We start from the raw sequence: 19,809 nt of genomic DNA, 5'->3' as shown, positions 1-19,809 counted from the left end.
ACCCTGACGGGAGGGCCGTGCCGTGGCTCTGCAGAAGGCGCTGAGGAACCTTCAGGTGAGTTCCTTGTGAAAATGTCTGTTCACGTTCAGGCATAAGGTTCAGAAATAACACCTTCGCGTCTTAGCTCCTGCTCCAGCACGGGATGGGCTTGAAGGTTTTTTTGGTGTTCTCCGTCAGGACAAGGTCGTATCTGCACAGCTGCGGTCTGCATAAAAACACCCAACACGAGTCAAAAGTGAAAAACTTGCCTTTCTTGTGTCATGCCCCAGGCAATGCCCTGCAGGAGGCTTACGTAAAATAAATCATGCACTCAAGACAAGTGGCTTGAAGTCCACCTAAAGCGAGATGGACTTTGAGCCTTAGTGAGGTCAGAGATACCTTGAGCATGTGTTCATTCTGTTCTACTTTATCTTTTGCTTTGCCTCATAGAAAAAGAAAACAGCAAGCAAACGGAGGTATTTGCTACAGAGTTCAGGGTTCCCTTTAAGCCAGTCTGCACTGTCACGGCCACCAAAACGGTGGTCCCTCCATCTCCCCTTGGCCACCTGTGTGCTCCTGCCGGTTCCCTGTGTCGGGATTAGGGATTTTAGGGATTGTGCTGCCACTTTGAGCTGAGAGCAGGCAGTGGGCTGGCTTAGAGCTAGCCCAGCCAAAAAACAGAGGAACTACTAAGGCTTTCACCAGGGGCCACATGAGCATCAGCCCTGGCACCGGGAAGGAGAGAGAGCAGGACATCCCTCCCCGTGGCAGAGACTGATTACTTAACAGTGTTGAAATAGTCATGAAACTGTACTCATAGCCTCTGGCAGCCCCTCCTAGGGGAGAGTGTGCATCCTCTGATGGAATGTTTGGGCATTTGCATCCAATTTTTAAAAGATTAAATGTGGATCTGGGGCTGGAAATGACTGTGGAGATGTAGGACAGGAGAAAGGGAGTGTCAGTGAGGGGGAGCTGTAGGACTTTGCTTATTAGACATGCACAATCTTTTCCATATTCTAAGACAAAGGTAAGGGTAGCAGACCTTCATGAGCTGCAAAGAAACATGTTCTGCACCTCTGTCCTTTTTTTGCTCCACCCTTCTCACTCTGTGATGCACAATCCTTGTTTTAGCCCAAATTTAAAGCATGTATGGCTTGATGTCCACATGCTGTCCTTGCACACAAGGTCAGCCTAAGAGATTCTGTACTTGGTGAGCTCGGGCAGAGATCCCCTCCTCCAAAGGTGCCCTAAAAATCGGGGAAGTTTAAGGGTAGGACTATAGAGCAGACAGAGGTTAACAAGGTTATAACATTTATCCCTGAATGTGTTTAAGAGTCGTTTAGATGTGGTGTTAGGGGATATGGTGTAGGGGAGAACTCTGTAGAGTGGGGTTGATGGTTGGACTTGATGATCCCAAGGGTCTTTTCTAACCTAAATGATTCTATGATTCCATGATTCTAAGGTTACTGAAGCAGCTGTAGAAATCTCATCAGCAAATGACCTGGTGGGTACCTCATGATGTGGGCGGTAGTCTGTGCTTTGGGGCACAGCAGCTCCCTGTTGTGGGAATTCCAGGAGCAAATTAATCTCCCTGTTTGACTGGACGTAGAAATTGGGATATTTGGGGCTGGACATCTGTATTTCCCTGAGAGCTGCACGTACTTTCAGCCCAGAGTTCAGGCCTGGGCAGCTTCTCTGTAGCTACTCAAAGGTCATTTTCCTCACCAAAGGTTAAAATGTCAGGCCACGTCAGAGCCAGACCACTAATTACATATTTTCAGTACAATAAGACAACCTCTATGTTCAGTTTCAGCTATGGGGTTTGTGTGCATGCACTAAAGGCAGAATTTATTCACAAGATATGTATGCAAGAGTTATTAAATGTGAAATAAATATAATTCTTCTGGATGAACTCAGCCAGGCTGGGCATCTGGGAGATTCGTTTACTTCTGTCGAGTTTGCAACAACAGAAATGGTTTGTAAACCTCTGCTTACCTTTCTGGATTTGTAAGTGACCGGAACCTCATTTGGAGAATCCTGAGTTTGAATTTTGGGCCAATGACAGATCCCGTGGAAAATGTCAAGGAAATTCTTTCTACATTTTCAAAGTGCTTGTTGAATCCAATTAGCAAAGTGATTTGGTTGTACTGCTGAAAGGCTGCAGCTTCTCTAAAGATAAAGCAGACAAAGTGTCAGTCACCGAGGGAATAGCACCATTTTTAATATATTCAGTATAATATTAGAAACGGTGCTAGGGGAGGAGGAGGACTGAATTTATGATTAGTTTCTGGTTTACAGGAAATGGGTGTGGATTCAGGTTTCCAGGTGTGAACCTGCTCAGCCACTTCTGCACTCTGTTATTTGGGGTGGGAGTGGGGACGCCAAGGTCTGATGCTGTTTCCTCTGGTCCCAAAGCAGAATCCTCACAGTGGTTTTGTTTTGAACCCGGGTGCACTGGACCCAGGTGATGTTCATACCTGGCTGGCTGTGTGGACCTCAGCACCAAGTCACCCCTGGAGGTTGCAGAATAGGTTGGTGTACATAAAAATCTGTTTGTAACAACGCCGCATGTCTAAGCTCTACAGATGGAAGACTGTACCTTGGGGGTATTAGTGCCCCTAACTACATTTCTGATAGTTCTCTTCTGGCTAATGCAGCAGAAGCGTCTGTAAAACAATGCAGCGTTGTCTGGAATTAATGGGGAGTAATCCACCTTCTCAGGATAGGAAAACAGCACAGCCATGAAGTCTCGCAGGGCTGAGGTTTGACCTTTTTGGCAGAATGGTCAGTCCCACTTTGAGATATGCATGAAAACTGCACCTGTCTTGGGGCAAAAAGTCGCAGAGCTGCTCACAAGAACACTGTGGCCACATGACACGTGCTTTATATAGCTGGTTGTATGGCCATAGCTTAAGATTTCCCTTATAAAGGTGAAGTCTGCAGATGTGACTGGACGTGTATCCCGGTTGCAACATTCAAAATGATTGGCCTTGTTTAGAAGTTTTAGGAGGCCTGACAAATAGGGCAAGTTTTAACCTGTCAAAGGTGCCTACAACGTGTGCGTGTGTGACTGTGCTGCCTGGTGGGCTGTCAAGCGCTCAGCAGAGCAGGGGCATCCTGTTGTGCAGCCCCAGGGAGCTATGCAGATTGCTCCCGAGAAAACAGATACGGCTGGGAGAGTATGCAGTTAGAGACATTTGGGAAAACTAGTTGAGCAGGACTTGTTTGGCTGAAGTGTGTTTAGATCAATCAGGAATTTGCTTGTCCCCATAAGCACCAGTCATTAATTTGCCTCTCCAAGTGGAATGAATTGATTTGGGTGTTACATATTCAGGCCCAGGTTCATCCCAGCAGTCTTGGGCACCCGGAGCTGGACTGGAACACTCCCAGGAAAGGGAAGGAAAGAGGGGGAGCTGTGTTTTTCCACCTTCTTTAGTGGAAGCCTAGGACAGCCATGCTGCTGACTGGAATTGTCCACTTCAGTCATGAAGGTGACTGAGAAGGGTCCGAACCAAAGAGCTGGGCCGTCAGCTGGTGTGCACTGGGGGAGTCTGTGAAAATTGCATAGGGCCAGGAAAGCCCTAAGGCATGTACACTATCGACTATCAGCAGAGAAATTAGAGGAGGAAATCTTACCTCCTCCCAGGCACAGTTGTACCAAGTGATTTGCTAACATTTACAGATGATCAGATCGGTAAGACTTACGGATTAACTTTAGATTCTGCCTCCTTCCCAGTTTCATCAGCTAGTACAATGCTGAAGGTGCCTCTTCTGGTGTCTTTGTTCCACGTAATGATATCCACAAGGTAGTGATAAACTGCAGTGAGAGTGAGCGCGGTTAGACTCTGCACGCTCTGCTCTCAGCCCGGCTGTGTGCATCTCTGGGAGCTGAACTGCAGCTGGAGGACATCTTTCTCCCACTTGCTCATCTGACACAACCCGTTCAATTTATCGCAAAAATCTCTTTCTCCTTCCTTTGCAGAGATTCCTAACAGCAATATTAAGAGATGTCTGGGAAAGCACTACAGCAAGGGTTACACAACTGGCACGCAAGGGGGTCTCTCTGTGACTTTCAGCATGCCGCCTTTCACTCCCTGCCTTCCCTGTTCATTTTCAGATTGGCTTTTCTTTTTCCTGTCTACCTCTCATCCCTTTCGTTTCTAATCCCAGCATCTATCATTTGTCTTCTCTGTCATGGAGCAGAATCGTCCGCTCTTTACTCACTGAATTCACTTGCTGACCAGCACTGGAGCCCAGGCCATAATCGCTGCCCATGGCTCGGTATGTTGGTAATCACCAGGGTGAAACCTTTTTTCAGCAATTCCCCCTCTCCTGGGCCCCTTCCCTGCGCCTTTCACTTTTGTCCAGGGTAGCTTTTTAACCTGTTCAGCTCAGAGCAGGTCTTTGACTCTCATTGTTCCCACACACCTCTTACTTGCATGCAAGAGCGGTGTGTTGTTTTGAAACACGGTTTAGGAACTACCCTTTTATGTTTCATTTGCATGTTCTCAACAAATTTCCTAGCAGCGTAAGCAAGATGAGCCTGTTTTTGTGCATCTCTAGCGAGTAGCTGGCTTTCACAGCACCAGGCGGGTTTGCAGATAAGGAATGTAATGGCAAGACTGCAGATGGACACAGTTCTATCCAGCAGCCACTGGCTTTTTCTAAAATGCTGGCTATGATGCCAATACCAGCTAACCATCTCTGCTGGGCTGTTGCAGAAGGAGGCAACGCGCAAAGAAAAATCATCTCAGAAATCTTAGTCACTTACTGCAAAATGGCTCTTCGTCCGCTGTATCAAAAAACATACTTGTCACTGGATGGCTCTGTTGTGTTAAATAGCTTTTCCACTTATGGGCATAATAGCCTATAGACGACAGTTTGAAAATGAAACAGAGTTACTAGACAGGTATATAAGCAATGAAATTGCTGAAAATAACAAGCAAATACTTAAGAAATAGTATATTGCTTGCCAGCTGCAAGGTAGTACTGTGACACATCCTTCCGTACTCTGTAGACTTATACCAGGGCTTAATTTTATTTGTGTAACTAAAGCCAACTGAGCGTCTAAATACGCCTGGTTACTGTTTAAGGCTTATTTTAAGCTTCATCTTTTTCCGCATCTGATATCCATGGTCAAGAAGGATTGCATTTTGCAGCGCAGAATGAAAATCATCCCCTTAGCTTTGCAAGTTCATTTCTGGAAGCATCAGGTTTTTTAGCATCAACGTTTCAGAAATGGCAGCCTGCAGCTGGGCTGTCACATCCAGGCTGGGGCACCTCTGTGGGTAAGTTACCAAAAACCCCAGACTACCCTTTGTTCACCCCTCTGCCATTCCTTTTAGAGTCAAGAGGGGTTTGTAGTGCTGAAAATTTCTTAGAAAAGATTATGTTTTAGCAAGAACGTGGCCCTATCCCTCAAACTCTGCAACTAATGGACTTTATTAATTGTTTCTGTGACTTTATTGTAAAGATCCCAAGTCTTGTTTTGGTTTTTCTAGTTCTGGATCCTTTACGTGTGGATTTCTGTTCTAGATCATAATGTGATGTGACCGTACAAAGAGCAGGAAAATTTCTCAGGCCTGTTTTACCCGCAGCAAAGGCTTGTACCTCTGCAGAAGTCAAGGAGGGACTCAAAAACCTCAGTGGAAATAACCTACATGCTTTTGCAAAGCACCGTGTTGTGTTAATCCTTTAGCAAAACATTTGTCACTCACCAAGTTAGAGTAATGATGGGCAACTCTGTCAGACATGTGTATTCAGGATGCATTGGCATTCCCTGGATCCTTACCTACGGTGGGGCATGGCATAGGCCAAAAAGTTTCGCAGCTGGTACATTTGCCATTCCTGTAACTTCTGTAGGAGTCACACGGGTACGCGGTGATATCACAGCTCTGCTTCAGGGATGACAGGAACAGGAAAACAGACCTCTGGTGGTCACACTTAAAATACTGCAATCCTTAACCATACACAGGGAAGAAATATTTTGTTAGCAATCCTCATGCTTCAGCAAAACGGCATTAATGCGCTAGCAAAAAAGGACACACTAGCGGACGGTCACTGGCCAGTCTGAACACAACAGGTTGAACTGGGGAGCACTGGGCTGTGGCTGAACGGTAAGTGGGCGCTAGCCTCTCCCTTTGAGTGCACTCAGCTCTGCCCATGTCTGCTTTACTTTTCGTCTTGATTTTTTTGGTTTTAAAAACATTTATGTTCATTTTGTTACTGTGTTACTGCAGTTCCAGAGGATCCAGCTATGGATCCTACTCTGTCTGAGGTGTTCTCCTCTGAGCTCAGGCCTGACAGCTGGATATTGGTTTGTTGGTTTTTTTTGCACATGGCCTTCTATTTTGGTGTAAAAAACTCTTTAGAAAGACATAACTAATCAAATGAGTTGCTGCATGAGCAGCAAAAACCTCATTTCCTATGGATTTTTGTTTCAGGCTGGTTTCCTATGTAGATTCTCTTGGGTCTGATACGGGTTGAATTCATGTTATTGCCTTTCCTTCTGTAAGGTATCTTCTTCACCCAGCTTTCACAAAACCAGTTCTGCTGCCTGGTTGGAAAGGAAAAAAGCTTTCTTGCATTCAGGACTAGGGCTCTACGTGCCAGACGGCACTGTTGGTCCCTGCCAAGAAAGGCGCATTGGATTCGGTATAACAGCCTACCCCACACTCATCTTCAACCTGTTTGCTCAACAGGTTCTTGCCATTGCTGTTCCTTGGGGTTTTGTGTGTGTTCTAAGTAATTAAAAAAAAAATAAAAAATCCCACAGGTTTTCTAAATGTAGTCACAAAATGGAGGACAAATCTACCTGATGACTTTTTACTTGGAAAATTAATCCCATTTGCATTTGTGACAGAGAGCAGAGGGATCACCCCTGACTCATGTGTCTGCCTGGTGCACATCAACTGAACTGTTACATCGGTGTGCCGCATCAGCACTGGGAAGAGACTGCTGTCATGGCTTTCCCAGAATGTAGTTTTCCTGTATTGTCTAAGCAGTGATGATGTTTCTCTGGCCTTCTCCTCTTTTCTGATTGGAAACATTTTGTCAGCGTCTATGCAATTCAAGGCAGAATTAATTACCAGAAAATATTGTCAGTGGACAGCCAGGCTGGTCGGTCCCGCCGTTAGGGTAGAAGTCTATGTGGCCTAGTGCTTCTGCGTAACCTAGTCCTGACAAAAGAAAATATAAGAGGTGAGGGAATATTAAATCGTAAAAGGCAGAAGAAAGAAACATAAGAAACTAACTGGAAAAAATAATCGTTACTTAGCTCTAGGAGGCCTGCCTGTGCAGGAATATTAATGTCATTCATCTCTTTAGGCAGCAGGCCAAATGGTTGTGACCCAGCTGTGTCATTTTAGCAATGGTATCAAGTACCTAAAATAAGTCTGTGTGCGTGACAGTACAAAATTTGTCTTTTTGTGTCACTGCCTACAGGAGAGAAAAAGGGATGTGAAGCACTGGGTCTTGCTGTGCTGCTGAAGTCTGAGTTCTTGGAGGGACTGGGAGAAGACGAGAGGCAGCAACCATGTGGGAAAGCTGGGGGCAGGATGCCAGTGGGAGCAGAGCTGGCCTGGCTGGCAGATGTGAAGATGTGCTGTCCACCGGCTGGGAAAGGAGAGGGCTGAGGGAGATGCCAGATTTGCCCCAGAGGAGGCTTTAGCCCACGGAAGGTGGGGCGAAGACTGGAAGCATCAAGCCACAGGGCTGGGGATAACTGATGTGCTGTGCATTGAGGTGTGTGACTAGCTTTTGAGATGCTGCGTGCTCGGCAGCAGGCTGACCCTGCAGTGTGACCCTAGTGTGGAACTGCTCCGGCAGGACTGGGTGCTGCCGCTTTCCTGTGCTCCCCGTCAGTCTCTAGGTTTCCTCGTATTGGTGAAGAGGAGAAATGTCACATACCATCGGTGTCCGAGTGAATGACGTCAACAAACTGTGCGTCTGTAGGATCCAGTCTCTCGCTGGGTGGCTTTCCTCTGTACAAGGGGCCTGCCGGGTCAAGACCTGCAACCCAAAACCATGCGTGTGGCATCACTTCAGTACTGTGCGGCTCACTCCGCTCATGGGGGACAGCTGTCCTCGAAGCAAAAGGACTGACGGGAGGAAGGGCTTACCTGTGATTCTTCCAAGTGTACCATCAAACATCTGTCCCACAAAGCCAGAGATGTGTGCTCCCAGGCTCACTCCTATCATGTGCAAGGAGTCAAGTGATGCTCCATCAAGCTGAGATTTAAGAGTACTTGTGGTCACAGATTTTAGGCACATGAAAGGCATAAAAATATCAGGAGGAGGAACGTAAATGCATCTCCCTACTTTTCCCACATTTTCCCTTGGTGTGTTCCGCTCTGTGTAAATATTTCCCCTTTGATAGTGCCACAGTACAACCAGCACTTGTGTTGGAGGCTGAGAGAGCTGCGATGTTCAGGCAATGGTTGTATTTTTCTGGGGCAGTGACTACAAGTGTGGACAGGAATGGGTATTCATGGGCCCCATGAGTACAACTCCAGTGTCCACATGTGGTTCCTGCAAGGCATTAGCAGACACAACGATCCTAATGATCCAGTGTCATCATTGCCTGTGCAACAGCTTCGAGGAACTGTGAACTGTAGCTGATCCCCATAAGCTGACTTTTGTACATCCAGAAAGTGGAAATAGAGTTTCTGTGTATGGGAAAACGTATCGGTAGAGCTTTGTATCCAGAAATGTAGAGACTTAGAGTGTAAACTGAATATTGCAACAAAATACCATCATACCAAGTCCAAGGGTAGATTTTGGCACTGCATTATAGCTGCATTTCCAAAAATGAGTGCATTCCTTTTTAGGAGTTCCTTCTCCTAGACAACATTTCCTTTCTGCCCTTTATATACTGTGCATTAATGACTATATCATAGTGTGAACATTCAACTTACCAACATTTCATCAATAAGTTTCTTCAGAATCTCAGCAACTTTCTTGCAGTTTCGGGAAGCGTTACTATAGATGAGAGTTGTTGCCCCATGGTTCCAGTCCACAAGGATGACGTTCATGTCCTCTACAGAAAGCAGCAGATGTACCAAGTTAGGGATCCAGACAGGGGCAGAGCCTGTGAGTCGGTATCCGTGGATGATGAAAGTAGTTTTCTTGGTCACATCTAGATACTTGGAGGCTGTTGAATTGAGCTCTTCAGCACATTTTGGGTTCTGTCTGGTGTACAGCAGCAGCTTCACTTTCAGGTCTGTCCCTATCAAAGCGTTGCTGAAGCCAAGAGCTGTGAATGCAGGGCATGTCTCCCCAGGGTCTGAAAAGAGCACAGTGTGGCAATCCTGAGGTTAGCTCCAGTGCATTTGCTCTCACCTTTTCTACCTGCCAGCCCTGCACAGGCACAGGTTGTGAGGTCTCTGAGCCGGGGCTGCTTCTTTCCTCTCCATCATGGTCATGACTGGAGTTACCCTGAAACTTAGGTTTTCTTGCTGTGTTGGAACTAAGACAGCAAGACTATGCTGCTTCTCGGAGCAGCATTGCCTGAAACGGCATAGTCCTGTTTCCACTAGCAGCTGGGAGCTGGCATGGACTTTCCCCAAAAATCCACTAGTGTGAGGAGGGTATTAGAGACTGACAACTAGGATGGTTGCTCTATTGGTTTGAGAGCGCACACAGAGGCTCTGGACAGGTTCTAGGGTAAAGGGATATCCTCGTGGTTCATTTGCAACTCCAGTCTGGAGCTGACAAGCTGCAGAGGATCTTGCTGTTGTGAGGGGCAGCTCAATGCTTCATTTGTATTTGCAGATGCAGCCTGCTATTTCAGACTGCAAAATGGGACACCCTTTGACTGCCTGAGATACGCTACTGATATTGCCTTATACACAGCTGAAGAGCAACTGAATTTTGTGTAAGAGCTGCTTTATGGGATGGTCTCTGCCATTTGAAAGCCTGTCTTTGTTCGTTGCTTTTCCAGCAGAACACCAGCTGAGCCTTCAGAGTCCAACACAATCTCCAACAGGCCACTGGCAGGGAATAGAATAACTGTCTCCAGACAGACACCGCTTATGAGGGCCCTCCCAGGTTTTGTAGCCTCTTCCTGGCTCACAATCCTTTTCCTCAAATCCCCTTAATCTTATTGAAGAACCTTGTGGGAGAGAGTGTCTCTCTCACACGTGCACCCTGGGTTGCAATAATTGCTCAGGCTGCAGTCGCTAAAGAAATCTTCCTGATCTTTGTTGCTGAAAGGGCTGTGCAGTAGGTAGAATGGTTTAGAAAAGCTGCAGCTGTAAGCTAATTGTGCTCCAGCAAATCTCCAATACTCTGTGCATTTTAATTCCTAAATGATGAAACTCTCACAGTTTCTACGAGTAACTTTCCCTTTTCTCCTCCTATGGAAATCAAGAGCATGAGAGTGATATAAATGCTATGTGCCCAGCATATAAAATGATGTGCTCAGTTGCCATAGTTCTGCTAATTACTTTGTAGAAGCCCCAGGAGCTTCAGAAATAAAAGTTAATAGGCTAAAAGGATATTGCAGTTAAGTCCAACCGGATATTTTAAATTACTACCATAAATTCAGAAATAAATTTTAACATTTGAAATCCATGGAGTATAAAGCCTATGATAAAATACGAATAGCAGGACAGAAGTCGTGGAAAATGAGCCCTCAGCCAGAACATCGGTTGAAATCAGTGTCCTTTGAATAGAGGGTGTTCTATCTCTGTAATGCTTCAATGGGGGCTCCCAGGGGCAGTGGGACTCTGGGCCCTGCTTGCAAGGCTAAAGGTCACCTGGGTGGCTGTCTCCTGACCAGCTTGCTCTCACCTCATTCTTACAGTGCTCCAGAGAAACAGCAGTAAGAGTTCTCCTCTGACACTGCTAACGTGGAGATCTCAAGGTAACAAGCAGAGAAAAGTTAGCATTTTTTGCTGGTACACACCAGCATACACAGTGATACTCAACGACTGTCTTCTAGGTGCTACTGCAACATAAAAAAATACAATTATCCTTAATTTTTACTAATAACTATAAATTGTTTTAGTTATTGTCGAGTGTTATTATATAGTATTATTAATCATCTTAACCGCCACTGAAGCTGTAGTAATACAGGTAGAAATGCCAGGCAAGAATTACTTCTATATGGTGCAAGATTGCACTGATTGCTTAATTTGTTTCTATATCTCCTGCATTGTGCTCAGACTTGCCCAGAGGAGCACTATGCTTGTCGACAGAACAGCCCAAACCTTCCAGTAAAGGAGAGCTTTTAAAAGAGCTGATCGGCATTTGCTAATACCTAAGACAGGAACTGTTTAAAAAGCCTTGTTATATCTGCACCAAGACTGTTAGATTTGTTCTATTTTGATTAACTAAATCAGATCAGTGCTAATAGTGGGGGAAAACCTGCCAGCTTCTCTTCTGGCAGGCTGGTGCCTATCCCAGGCTCATCCACCATGTGTTACAAAAGCTGGCGCATGAGGACAGCCAGTTATCCTGGCTTTGCTCTTCATTCCGAGGAGCACAGCGAATCCTACCCAAATGGCTGGAAGTGTCTTTGAAACTCCAACAAGATCTCTCTGATGGGGCAAGAGGCTTATTGAGATTAACTCTGCAAGCAAATAAGTGAGGTGGAAACTCACAGCCTGGCACTGTATTTAACCAGTGTCCAACAGACCACTTCCCTCGAGGAAAAGGTGAATAGATGTGGCAATTAACCAGTGTCTCGTTAACTTGGCCATTAGCTTGCTGAGCAGCCTTGGGCAATTTGCTTTTCTCCCTCTGCTCGGTTTTTCTGATGTGTAAAATAGGACGGCAAACAGCAGTTTCCTGGGTGAGGTGCTCTGACATCCCAGCACCTGCAGTAGGGTGGCATGCCAATCTGTTTGCTATGTGGGAGCTGGACATCTTTTGTCTTGAGCTTGAGACCAGCCTCTGAGGTGCTATTGCAGCAGGAGGGGCATCTTCAGAATAACTTCGTTCTGAAGTTACATACATATATGTAGGTTCTGAAGTCATATACACCCAAATAAGAGTGTTGTGCCATGAGAATAGTCTCAGGCAGACTCCATGGTATTTACTGCAGTCAGTGCTACTAAAGGCCCTCATTCCTTTCTTGGAGACACTGTTTGGAGGCTTCTTCTTCCCAGGTGTTCATCCCATAGACAGGCAAGGTTTGCAATAAATTGCATTTTGGGGCTATGATCTTGAGGCTGGCTGCATGAATAGAATAGCGTCTGAACTTCTTAACTCCGCCAGTCTGTCCTCTTGCAAAGTGAAGTTCCATCAGATTTTCACTTCAGTGGGTCAGTGGTCACTTGGTCACATCTGTAGTTGTCCTAGCTGTGGTCCTTGGGAGACTGTGTGGCCGTGCAGAGCCCGTGAAGGGGGCTGCTCACCCACTCAACACCTTGCGTGGACCTCAGATAAGCTTCTGCGTCTGCCCGCAGTTTCACCGACGCTCAAAACACTGTCACCTTGCCTGGGCTTTTTACAGTGTGTTTCAACGGACCGGTCTTTATGCATCAAGGAGGAGGCTTCAGCATTAAGCACACTTCACTACCACGCAGCAAATCTCAGCAGCAGGAGTGAAGATTTCCATCACTTTTCCACAGAGACAGTGTGCCCTCTACCTCTTAAACCGGTCTTTGGTGTCTCACTGTGTTTCCTTGGTGCCTTTTCACACAATTCTCTTTTTCCACTTCTTATGACTACATTTCCTACAGCATATTTAACAAACTTAATTTAAGAAAAATGTGACCCCAAGATTACTCCAGAGAACCTGATGAAATACAAGTTAGCATTTATTATAATACTGTGTGGTTTTGGTTTTTTTTTTTTTTTAATCCTGTTTGTTTTCCCTACAAGGCAGAGCGCTGTAACTTGACTTGCTCCCGTGTGTATGCTAACACAAGGCAGTACATTTGTTTATTGCTACACAGGTTGATTCTTTATAGGGCTGTGAGGATATCAAATGAAGCTTATTGTTCATAAACGGTAATTCATCGTTCGCGTCTGTCATATAAGACGCTGCTGAAAAGAAATCATTCTTCTCTGAAGATTTCAAATAACATTTTCAGTGTCGATGGATAGTACTTATATAAGAGAAATGTTTGCAAAGTGAGGAAAAGATAATAAAAATGACTTCTGGTTTTACATTTGGAAGTCTTACAGCTGACTACATTCATGTAACCAGTATAATTTGCTTTGCCAAAATAAATAATGCTAGTGAAAACCCCTATGCAGTAACTATCATGCAGAGGGTAGATATATTCATGTTTCCGCAAAGCACAGAAAGCGTGTTATATTTGACAAAAACATTCAAAACAAACGGTGGAGTTCTTACCTGTTTTCACCCCATACAAAAGGTAGATGAACATGGCACACAGCCTCAGCATATGGACTTCCGCATGAAACTTCTACAGGCAAAAGATTTTAAGGTTCCCACAATTTCTTTGGCATGTGTCTGCTGTCACTGACAAGAGCTTGTTCTCGTTTTCTGCCAGTAACAGTAGGTGTGGTGAAAGGAGGAAGTTACCAGCCAAGAAATGAAGACCAGTCTTTAGTTATACAACTAAAGCTTCTTCTTAAAAAGGTGGGGCGCCTTCTATTCTACCAGGTTTCCTTATTTTAAATATAGTTTGCCCTGGGGAATGACTAATCAACAACATAATGGTTTGGTATCACGCTGTAAGCAGCAATTTGACTACACGTGTTGCAACTAATGAAATTTTTGCGTGTCTATTTGTCTTTTGCAAAGAATGTCAAAAGGCAGCAAAGAACGTAGGTGTCACTGCACGTCTGATAAGTATCTGGGCAGGGCCAGCACTCGGTTTCACAGGGCCCTACCTATTCGTAGCGTTCATGACAATCCCTACTCTCCCACGTCCCTTCAGCTCTCCCGAGCACCCGGTCGTCCTAACACAGGAGGCGGATGCCCAGCGCCACGTCGTGACAAAGGGAGGGAACCAGTTTGAGTCAGTCTGCGTCTCCATCGGGAAGATGCAACTGCTGCCTTGGATGACACTCGTACACCTGGCATCCCCACCACACTTTATCGCAGCCCTGCTGGAACCTTACGAATCCCACTGTAATCCAAGTAAAAAGGCTTTTTTTTTTTCTTTTTTTCCCCTGCTGGACAGGAGTAAGAAGATGGCAGATGCAAAGGCAACTGTCAGGGGCAGGACAGGAAGGCTGAAATTGGAGCTGGAAGATTGTGGCAAAATTGGAAAGATGAGGGTGGTGGGGATGTAGAAGAGGGTTGTAAAGGGTGAGAGAGGGAAGAGGAAGAGAGAAGAGGGATGGCTGCTGGATTGAAGCTGTGTGGTAGCTTTGCCTAATGTTTTCTTAGCAAATTCTTCTAACTTAAGTCAGGGAAAGGGAACATGGGGAGGATCAGAAACACCTCATTAAGCACACTCTGTTTTTTCCCCCGGTGATGATCCAGTGAGGAGCTGAACTATTACAGTTCCCAGCTGCATAGCTGTTTCTTTGGTCCATACTGTACGTATTAAGCTTTTTGACTTTGCTAATTCTTGGGTTAATCCTTAACTCTGCCTGCTGCCTGTCTGCAGCTCCTCCTTGTTCAGACAAGTGCGCGCTGCTTGTCTGGCGCAGGCACGGCTTGCCGCTCAGGCAGAGGCATGCACCCAGCAGCACACGTGGTTTTTTCACGAGCACCTCGAGCTCTCCCTCTGCATGCAGCTCCACAATCACGGTCTCACAGGACGTGTGCCGTGCTGTGACTCCTTTTGGTAATCACACAGGGCAAAGTTGGGTTTTGTTATTTTGAAGAGGATAAACATTGAGGAAAGACGCCAAAAAACTTCTGTGGAGTCTGGAAGCTGCAAGCTCCAGGAAAGTGCTTTTTGTGATGCAATGGCACAAGAATAATTTGAAACATTGTTTTCCTTCCAGTTCCTTTCTCACCTCTACCAGTAATCCTAAACTCTGTCAAAATATTTTCTCCCTAGCAAGTTCTGCCAGTGGTGCGAAGGAATCGGTCCAACAGTGAAGCATGCAAGATGAACAGAAGGCTTTTACCTATTGCAAAAGACGTTTGAGAATCAGAGATAAAATGAGACAAAGAAATCAAGAGGGCCTTGCCTATCTTCTCGGCATAAAAAGAAGTAACAATTTATTGCCTGAAGCTAAGCCCCACTTGTTCCTTTTCCCCATCACTTTCCTCAGATCTCTGTTTCCCATCTGAGACAGCACATCCAAGCAGCTCTTGTTTCAACAGGTGGTACACGGGGACTGGCGGATTCATCCCTCTAACTCTCCATCACCCCTCGAGAGAATGATTTTGAGTAACCACCATTTTAGCATAAACTAGACTGTCTGTTTACAGTAAGCACATTGGCAATCATACCCAGGACGTCAGCACTGGAAATGCTGTCCAGCTCCACCATCGAATCCTGAGGAGTTCAAATAACCCCGTGTTTACAGATTACTTCCAGCTCTTGAATCCTGTTGACCAACCTTTCACACCTGCCCCATGCAACCTTCCTCAGCCGCACACTAGTTAAAGATGGTAACAGCTGACTTAGGGTTATTTGATTTTCGTACGCTGAACTCCAGCCACAGACTACACAGGAATACTTCTTGGGACATAAGCCTTCAGGGTCAGAAATGATCCCAGTGTGAGCTTGGAAATCAATAACAACTTGAGACAGTAAAAAATACTTCTTTTATCACAGGTAGAAAACATTTAAGATCAGAATTTACACCAACTTAAGAACAATTTAACAGAAGATATGAAATAATCTTCCGTAAGAGAAACATTCTGCAATTAGCTCTGAGGTGTCAGATAGCCATCGTTATTTCACACTCGTTATAAAAGGATTGTAAACTGTGTTTGGTCACTGTGAGTAGAACAATTGTTTGAATCCAAGCCTTTTTCAGAAACCTTGTTTCCTCCTTAGAGAAGTTTATGACAGTGATGGTCGGCTGAAAAATATTTTTTTATATTGCATTCATGCATCCACTGCATGAGATCTCACTGACTCACTAGTTTCCCGTGGGCGGAACGTTTTCATGGAGATACTGGAGAGCCAAATCTGTCCACTTCATTTCTTGCTCTTTTACAGACTCGGTTGTGCCACCATTGTCTTGCTCTGGTTCAGGAAGCTCATTCTGAGAACAAAACAGAGGTACAATGCATTCCACACATAATAGGCTTCCTGAAAGGAGTGGGTTACTAAGACTTCATATGGATAAATACAAAAATCCAGAAATGAGACCAGAGGGTGCATCTGAACAATACATATAATACATACTGATCCACTTAAAAATATTACTAAGCCCTGTTATGAGCAATAGTCTTTTCACATGAATATGGTGCTTAATCTGAAAGGTAAATTGGTTTTCCAGGACCCTGGGGCCTTACTATACACTCAGACTGCACATGCAGTGAAGAAGGAGAATATATAGCAAAAGCAAAATAAGTAAATAACAGTACGATGCAATTATTCCATTGCTTTTTTTGCAATGTGTTTCTTTTGCTGTTACCAAGAATACAGATACTGCATTTATTATAGCTGTTATTAAGACAACTGGTTCCGTAACATGTTACTTTCCTGTGGCAGGTGAGAAATCCTTCCTCCTTCCACGTGCTGAACTCAGGTGTGGCCGTGCACTATCAACAGTAGAAGTCAGAAACCCCTACGAGGTGCAACACAGAGCTGCTCATGACACAGTAAGAAGGAAGTATAGTTTAACGGAGATTTCATTTTCTCTCCTTAGATTATTCTCTGTGTTGCTGTATTGGTGCAGTCGCACAGAGTGCGTGTTATTCTGCCAGATACCATTTGGGCAAGAATTCCGAGTTCTAGATCTCTGGAAATCCCAGCATGAGCTAAGTAAAATTTTTCAGTTTTGAAACCAGCGTATGATTCAAGCCCATTTGAGTTCATAAGAATCTCTCAAGCGAGCACTGTATGGGATGCTCAGTACAGGCTCAAATGCCACTGTACAGCCATTCTGTTTGCTCCTTTGCAGTGCTGCTGAATAAGCCTCCTGTGAGTTTGTGCTGGTTTTTCTATGTGATCAGAGCCAATCCCATCCCTGGGGATCTTTCCATCCACAGCCAGGCCTGCCTTTCTATTGGTAGTTGATGAGGCTTCCTGCTGTGAGGCTGCCCTCTGTATGTGACTGTAAGTACCTCAAGAGATGGCTGGAAGGAAAGAAACAGTAATGTTTCTTGACTTGGACACAGGGTAAAGGCAAATGTCAGCAAGGAGGGAGTTTATAATAGTTGACCTGCCTAATAAAGGTTATCCCAAGCAAAGTGGGGTTTGGGCTCTCGTATCGGAGAATCACAGTTCTGCAAGATCATTCATAGAATCATAGAATTGTTAGGGTTGGAAGGGACCTTAAAGATCATCTAGTTCCAACCCCCCTGCCATGGGCAGGGACACCTCCCACTAGATCAGGTTGCTCCAAGCCCCGTCCAGCCTGGCCTTGAACACCTCCAGGGATGGGGCTTCCACCACCTCTCTGGGCAACCTGTTCCAGTGTCTCACCACCCTCATGGTGAAGAACTTCTTCCTAACGTCCAGTCTGAATCATCCCATCTCTAGTTTTAATCCATTCCCTCTAGTCCTACCATTACCCGACATCCTGAAAAGTCCCTCACCAGCTTTCTTGTAGGCCCCCTTAAGATACTCTTCCTTTCCCTCAAGCCCAAATCTTGGCAGGAAAACCTGTGTGCCATATACATGGATTTTGGAGGTGTGTAGCTGCTCCTTGCCCTCTCTGAAAAGACAGTGGTGTGAGGGCTAAAGCTTGAGCCATGTCACTGGTGATTTGGAAATGTCTCTGTCCTAGACAAAGCTAGCAGCCTGTCAGTCCCCACGATCTTAGCATGACTGCTTTGTCAGTGCTAGCCAGGATAAAGCTTGTATACCAGAAAGAACAAGGAAAGGGAAAATCCTCAGATACCTCTCACTTCCCTGGTAGTTTCAAAAAGGCTAAGGAAGGCGTCAGCATGGGGGATCTGAAGGTTCAGCTCTGGACTTTGTGGGTAGCTTTTCCCCAGCTGCACCTCTCTGGCCTCGTTAGCTGTACAACAAGCTGTGCGGAGGATGGACAGATAGCTGCCATGCGTTGGACGCAGCACTACGAGCAAGACTCCCACTGCAGGTTCACTACTGTCCTTGAACTGGCAACAGCAACAGTGTATTCAGAAAAGACTTATTAGGAAGACATTTGAAAAAATTTCATCTTCTTTTAATGGAATTTTAGAAAGTAGAAATAAAGTGTAACCAAGATTGCAACTGTCTGCGTGAGACTGATCCTCTCTGTTCTACAAATGAACTGGGAAGCCACTTCAAACACTAATAATACGAAGGGGAAGCATGGAGAAAGGACGGTTATACTTCTCCCTGCTGCCAAACCCAGAACTGTGTGATGGGAAGGGCACTCCAGTTCCAGGGAGATTTGGCAACTGGTCAGGGGAAGCGGGCAGAGAAACATCCACATCCTCATAAGCATGCTGGCATATAGGAGGGAAAAGGAGTGAGTCAGATCCATCCCAGGAACCTTTTGTACAAATTAACTGCACCACAAGCAATACTGCCTGTGCCATTTCATGGAAGGGGCTGTGATAAACATGCTGGTCTTAACTCAGATTGATAAGTAGCAATTCACCTACCAGAGGGATAGCCACATCTTCGTACGGCAATTTATCTTCCCTCCACGCATCATCGATCAAATCCAGGATCCTGCCGTCCCTTTGCACTTCGCTGTCCATCGTTGTAGCAGGCGAGTACAGCTAAATCTGTGACACAGAGCAGATACTGTTTCTAACATCTGTGTCCCCAGGCACATTGTTTGGGCTATGGGCTTGCTCCAGTTTTGATTCAATTTCTATTCAGCCTTAACTTTTAGGGAAAACCTTGATTTTCCTACTCTGCTCAAAACAGGGTTATAACCACTTCAGTAGGAGAACTACTTCATCTGAAAAGAACACTATCAAACCAAATGGCAGATTGATGAATTGCAGGCTGCCCAGAGAGGTGGTGGAGTCTCCTTCTCTGGAGACATTCCAAACCCACCTGGACGCGCTCCTGTCCAGCCTGCTCTGGGTGACCCTGCTTTGGTAGGAGGTTGGACTAGAGGATCTCCAAAGGTCCCATCCAACCCTGACCATCCTGTGATTCTGTGAGTATATAAAACTAGCCTGTTATTATTAATGATAGAGATTTACGTGTGTTTATAGCTACTGACCTTTAGCAGTCTCTTTAGATGAGCTTGCCGCCCACGGCAGCCCCGTCCCCTCCAGCTCTGCACAGAGCCGTTGTCGGCTGCCTCTTTGCTCTCAGCCCCTCGCCAGCCTAGAAGAGAGCCAGAATGAAGCGTTTAACGTCATGCAAAACGCTGCCCAGACCCTGAAGCCCAGCAAACTGGTAAAACAGGAGAAAGAGAAGACCTGCCTTCCACCCTCAGCTGCCGCATCCCATGCCAGGGGTTGGTTAATCAAACCAACTGCCCTCCTCGATGCGTCCCACCCCCGCAGGGCTGGAGACCACCGATATTTATTGCGAACCAAAGGGGGCTGGGGGGCTCTCGGTGAGGTGCAGGAGCCGCCTGGCTCTACAGGCCTCCACAGCCCTTACCCCACCGGAGCTGCGGGGGCGGGCGGGCGAGGAACGGGCCCCAGCGCATCCCAGCCCCGGTAACCAGGGGAGGCGGCCCCCCGCCCCTCTCGGTGCCCCCCACCCCCGGGGGCGGCCCGTCCCCCCGCCGCTCCCAGTGCCCCCCCCACCGGGGGACGCGGCCCACTGCCCCCCTACCCTGCCCCCCTACCCTGCCCATCTCCGGGCGGCGGCCGCGGCGCCGGTAGTGCGCAGGCGCAGGCCCCGCGCAGC

The 19,809-nt window shown here is 46.2% G+C and overlaps 2 protein-coding genes across 3 annotated transcripts; both read right to left on the bottom strand.

Moving 5' to 3' along the window:
* Positions 1–46: 46 nt before the first annotated feature.
* On the bottom strand, positions 47–13,412 carry LIPH (lipase H). 2 transcript variants are annotated; one of them, XM_063340097.1, is made up of 10 exons: positions 13,287–13,412; positions 8,896–9,263; positions 8,101–8,209; positions 7,889–7,990; positions 7,069–7,158; positions 5,772–5,939; positions 4,752–4,847; positions 3,686–3,797; positions 1,976–2,149; positions 47–206 (listed from the first exon to the last, which is right to left on the bottom strand). In XM_063340097.1, exons 1-10 carry the CDS (start codon positions 13,336–13,338, stop codon positions 122–124), a joined length of 1,356 nt encoding a protein of 451 aa, XP_063196167.1. In that variant the 5' UTR covers positions 13,339–13,412; the 3' UTR covers positions 47–121. The 2 variants fall into 2 exon arrangements, with proteins under 2 accessions (XP_063196167.1, XP_063196168.1); XM_063340098.1 differs by lacking the exons at positions 47–206; positions 1,976–2,149; positions 3,686–3,797 and adding an exon at positions 3,807–3,968.
* Positions 13,413–15,610: 2,198 nt separating this feature from the next.
* On the bottom strand, positions 15,611–19,796 carry ANAPC13 (anaphase promoting complex subunit 13). The gene is made up of 4 exons (XM_063340099.1): positions 19,748–19,796; positions 19,169–19,275; positions 18,594–18,719; positions 15,611–16,075 (listed from the first exon to the last, which is right to left on the bottom strand). Exons 3-4 carry the CDS (start codon positions 18,690–18,692, stop codon positions 15,950–15,952), a joined length of 225 nt encoding a protein of 74 aa, XP_063196169.1. The 5' UTR covers positions 18,693–18,719; positions 19,169–19,275; positions 19,748–19,796; the 3' UTR covers positions 15,611–15,949.
* Between the last annotated feature and the right edge of the window lie 13 nt (positions 19,797–19,809).

This window comes from Chroicocephalus ridibundus, chromosome 6 (genome assembly GCF_963924245.1).
Source record: "Chroicocephalus ridibundus chromosome 6, bChrRid1.1, whole genome shotgun sequence".
Classification (NCBI taxonomy): Eukaryota; Metazoa; Chordata; class Aves; order Charadriiformes; family Laridae; genus Chroicocephalus; species Chroicocephalus ridibundus.
The sequence above is the reverse complement of the archived record's forward strand: the minus strand, read 5'-3'. Positions and strand labels throughout refer to the sequence as shown.

Excerpts from the sequence above, each read along its gene's own strand:
- LIPH (XM_063340097.1), bottom strand. The coding sequence starts at position 13,338 with ATGCTGAGGCTGTGTGCCATGTTCATCTACCTTTTGTATGGGGTGAAA. Across the intron at positions 9,264-13,286 it reads TTTGTATGGGGTGAAAACAG|ACCCTGGGGAGACATGCCCT; the intron begins GTAAGAACTCCA and ends TGCTCTTTTCAG. Across the intron at positions 4,848-5,771 it reads TATGCCATGCCCCACCGTAG|GCTATTATGCCCATAAGTGG; the intron begins GTAAGGATCCAG and ends TGTCGTCTATAG.
- ANAPC13 (XM_063340099.1), bottom strand. The coding sequence starts at position 18,692 with ATGGACAGCGAAGTGCAAAGGGACGGCAGGATCCTGGATTTGATCGAT. Across the intron at positions 16,076-18,593 it reads AAGATGTGGCTATCCCTCTG|AATGAGCTTCCTGAACCAGA; the intron begins GTAGGTGAATTG and ends TTTTGTTCTCAG.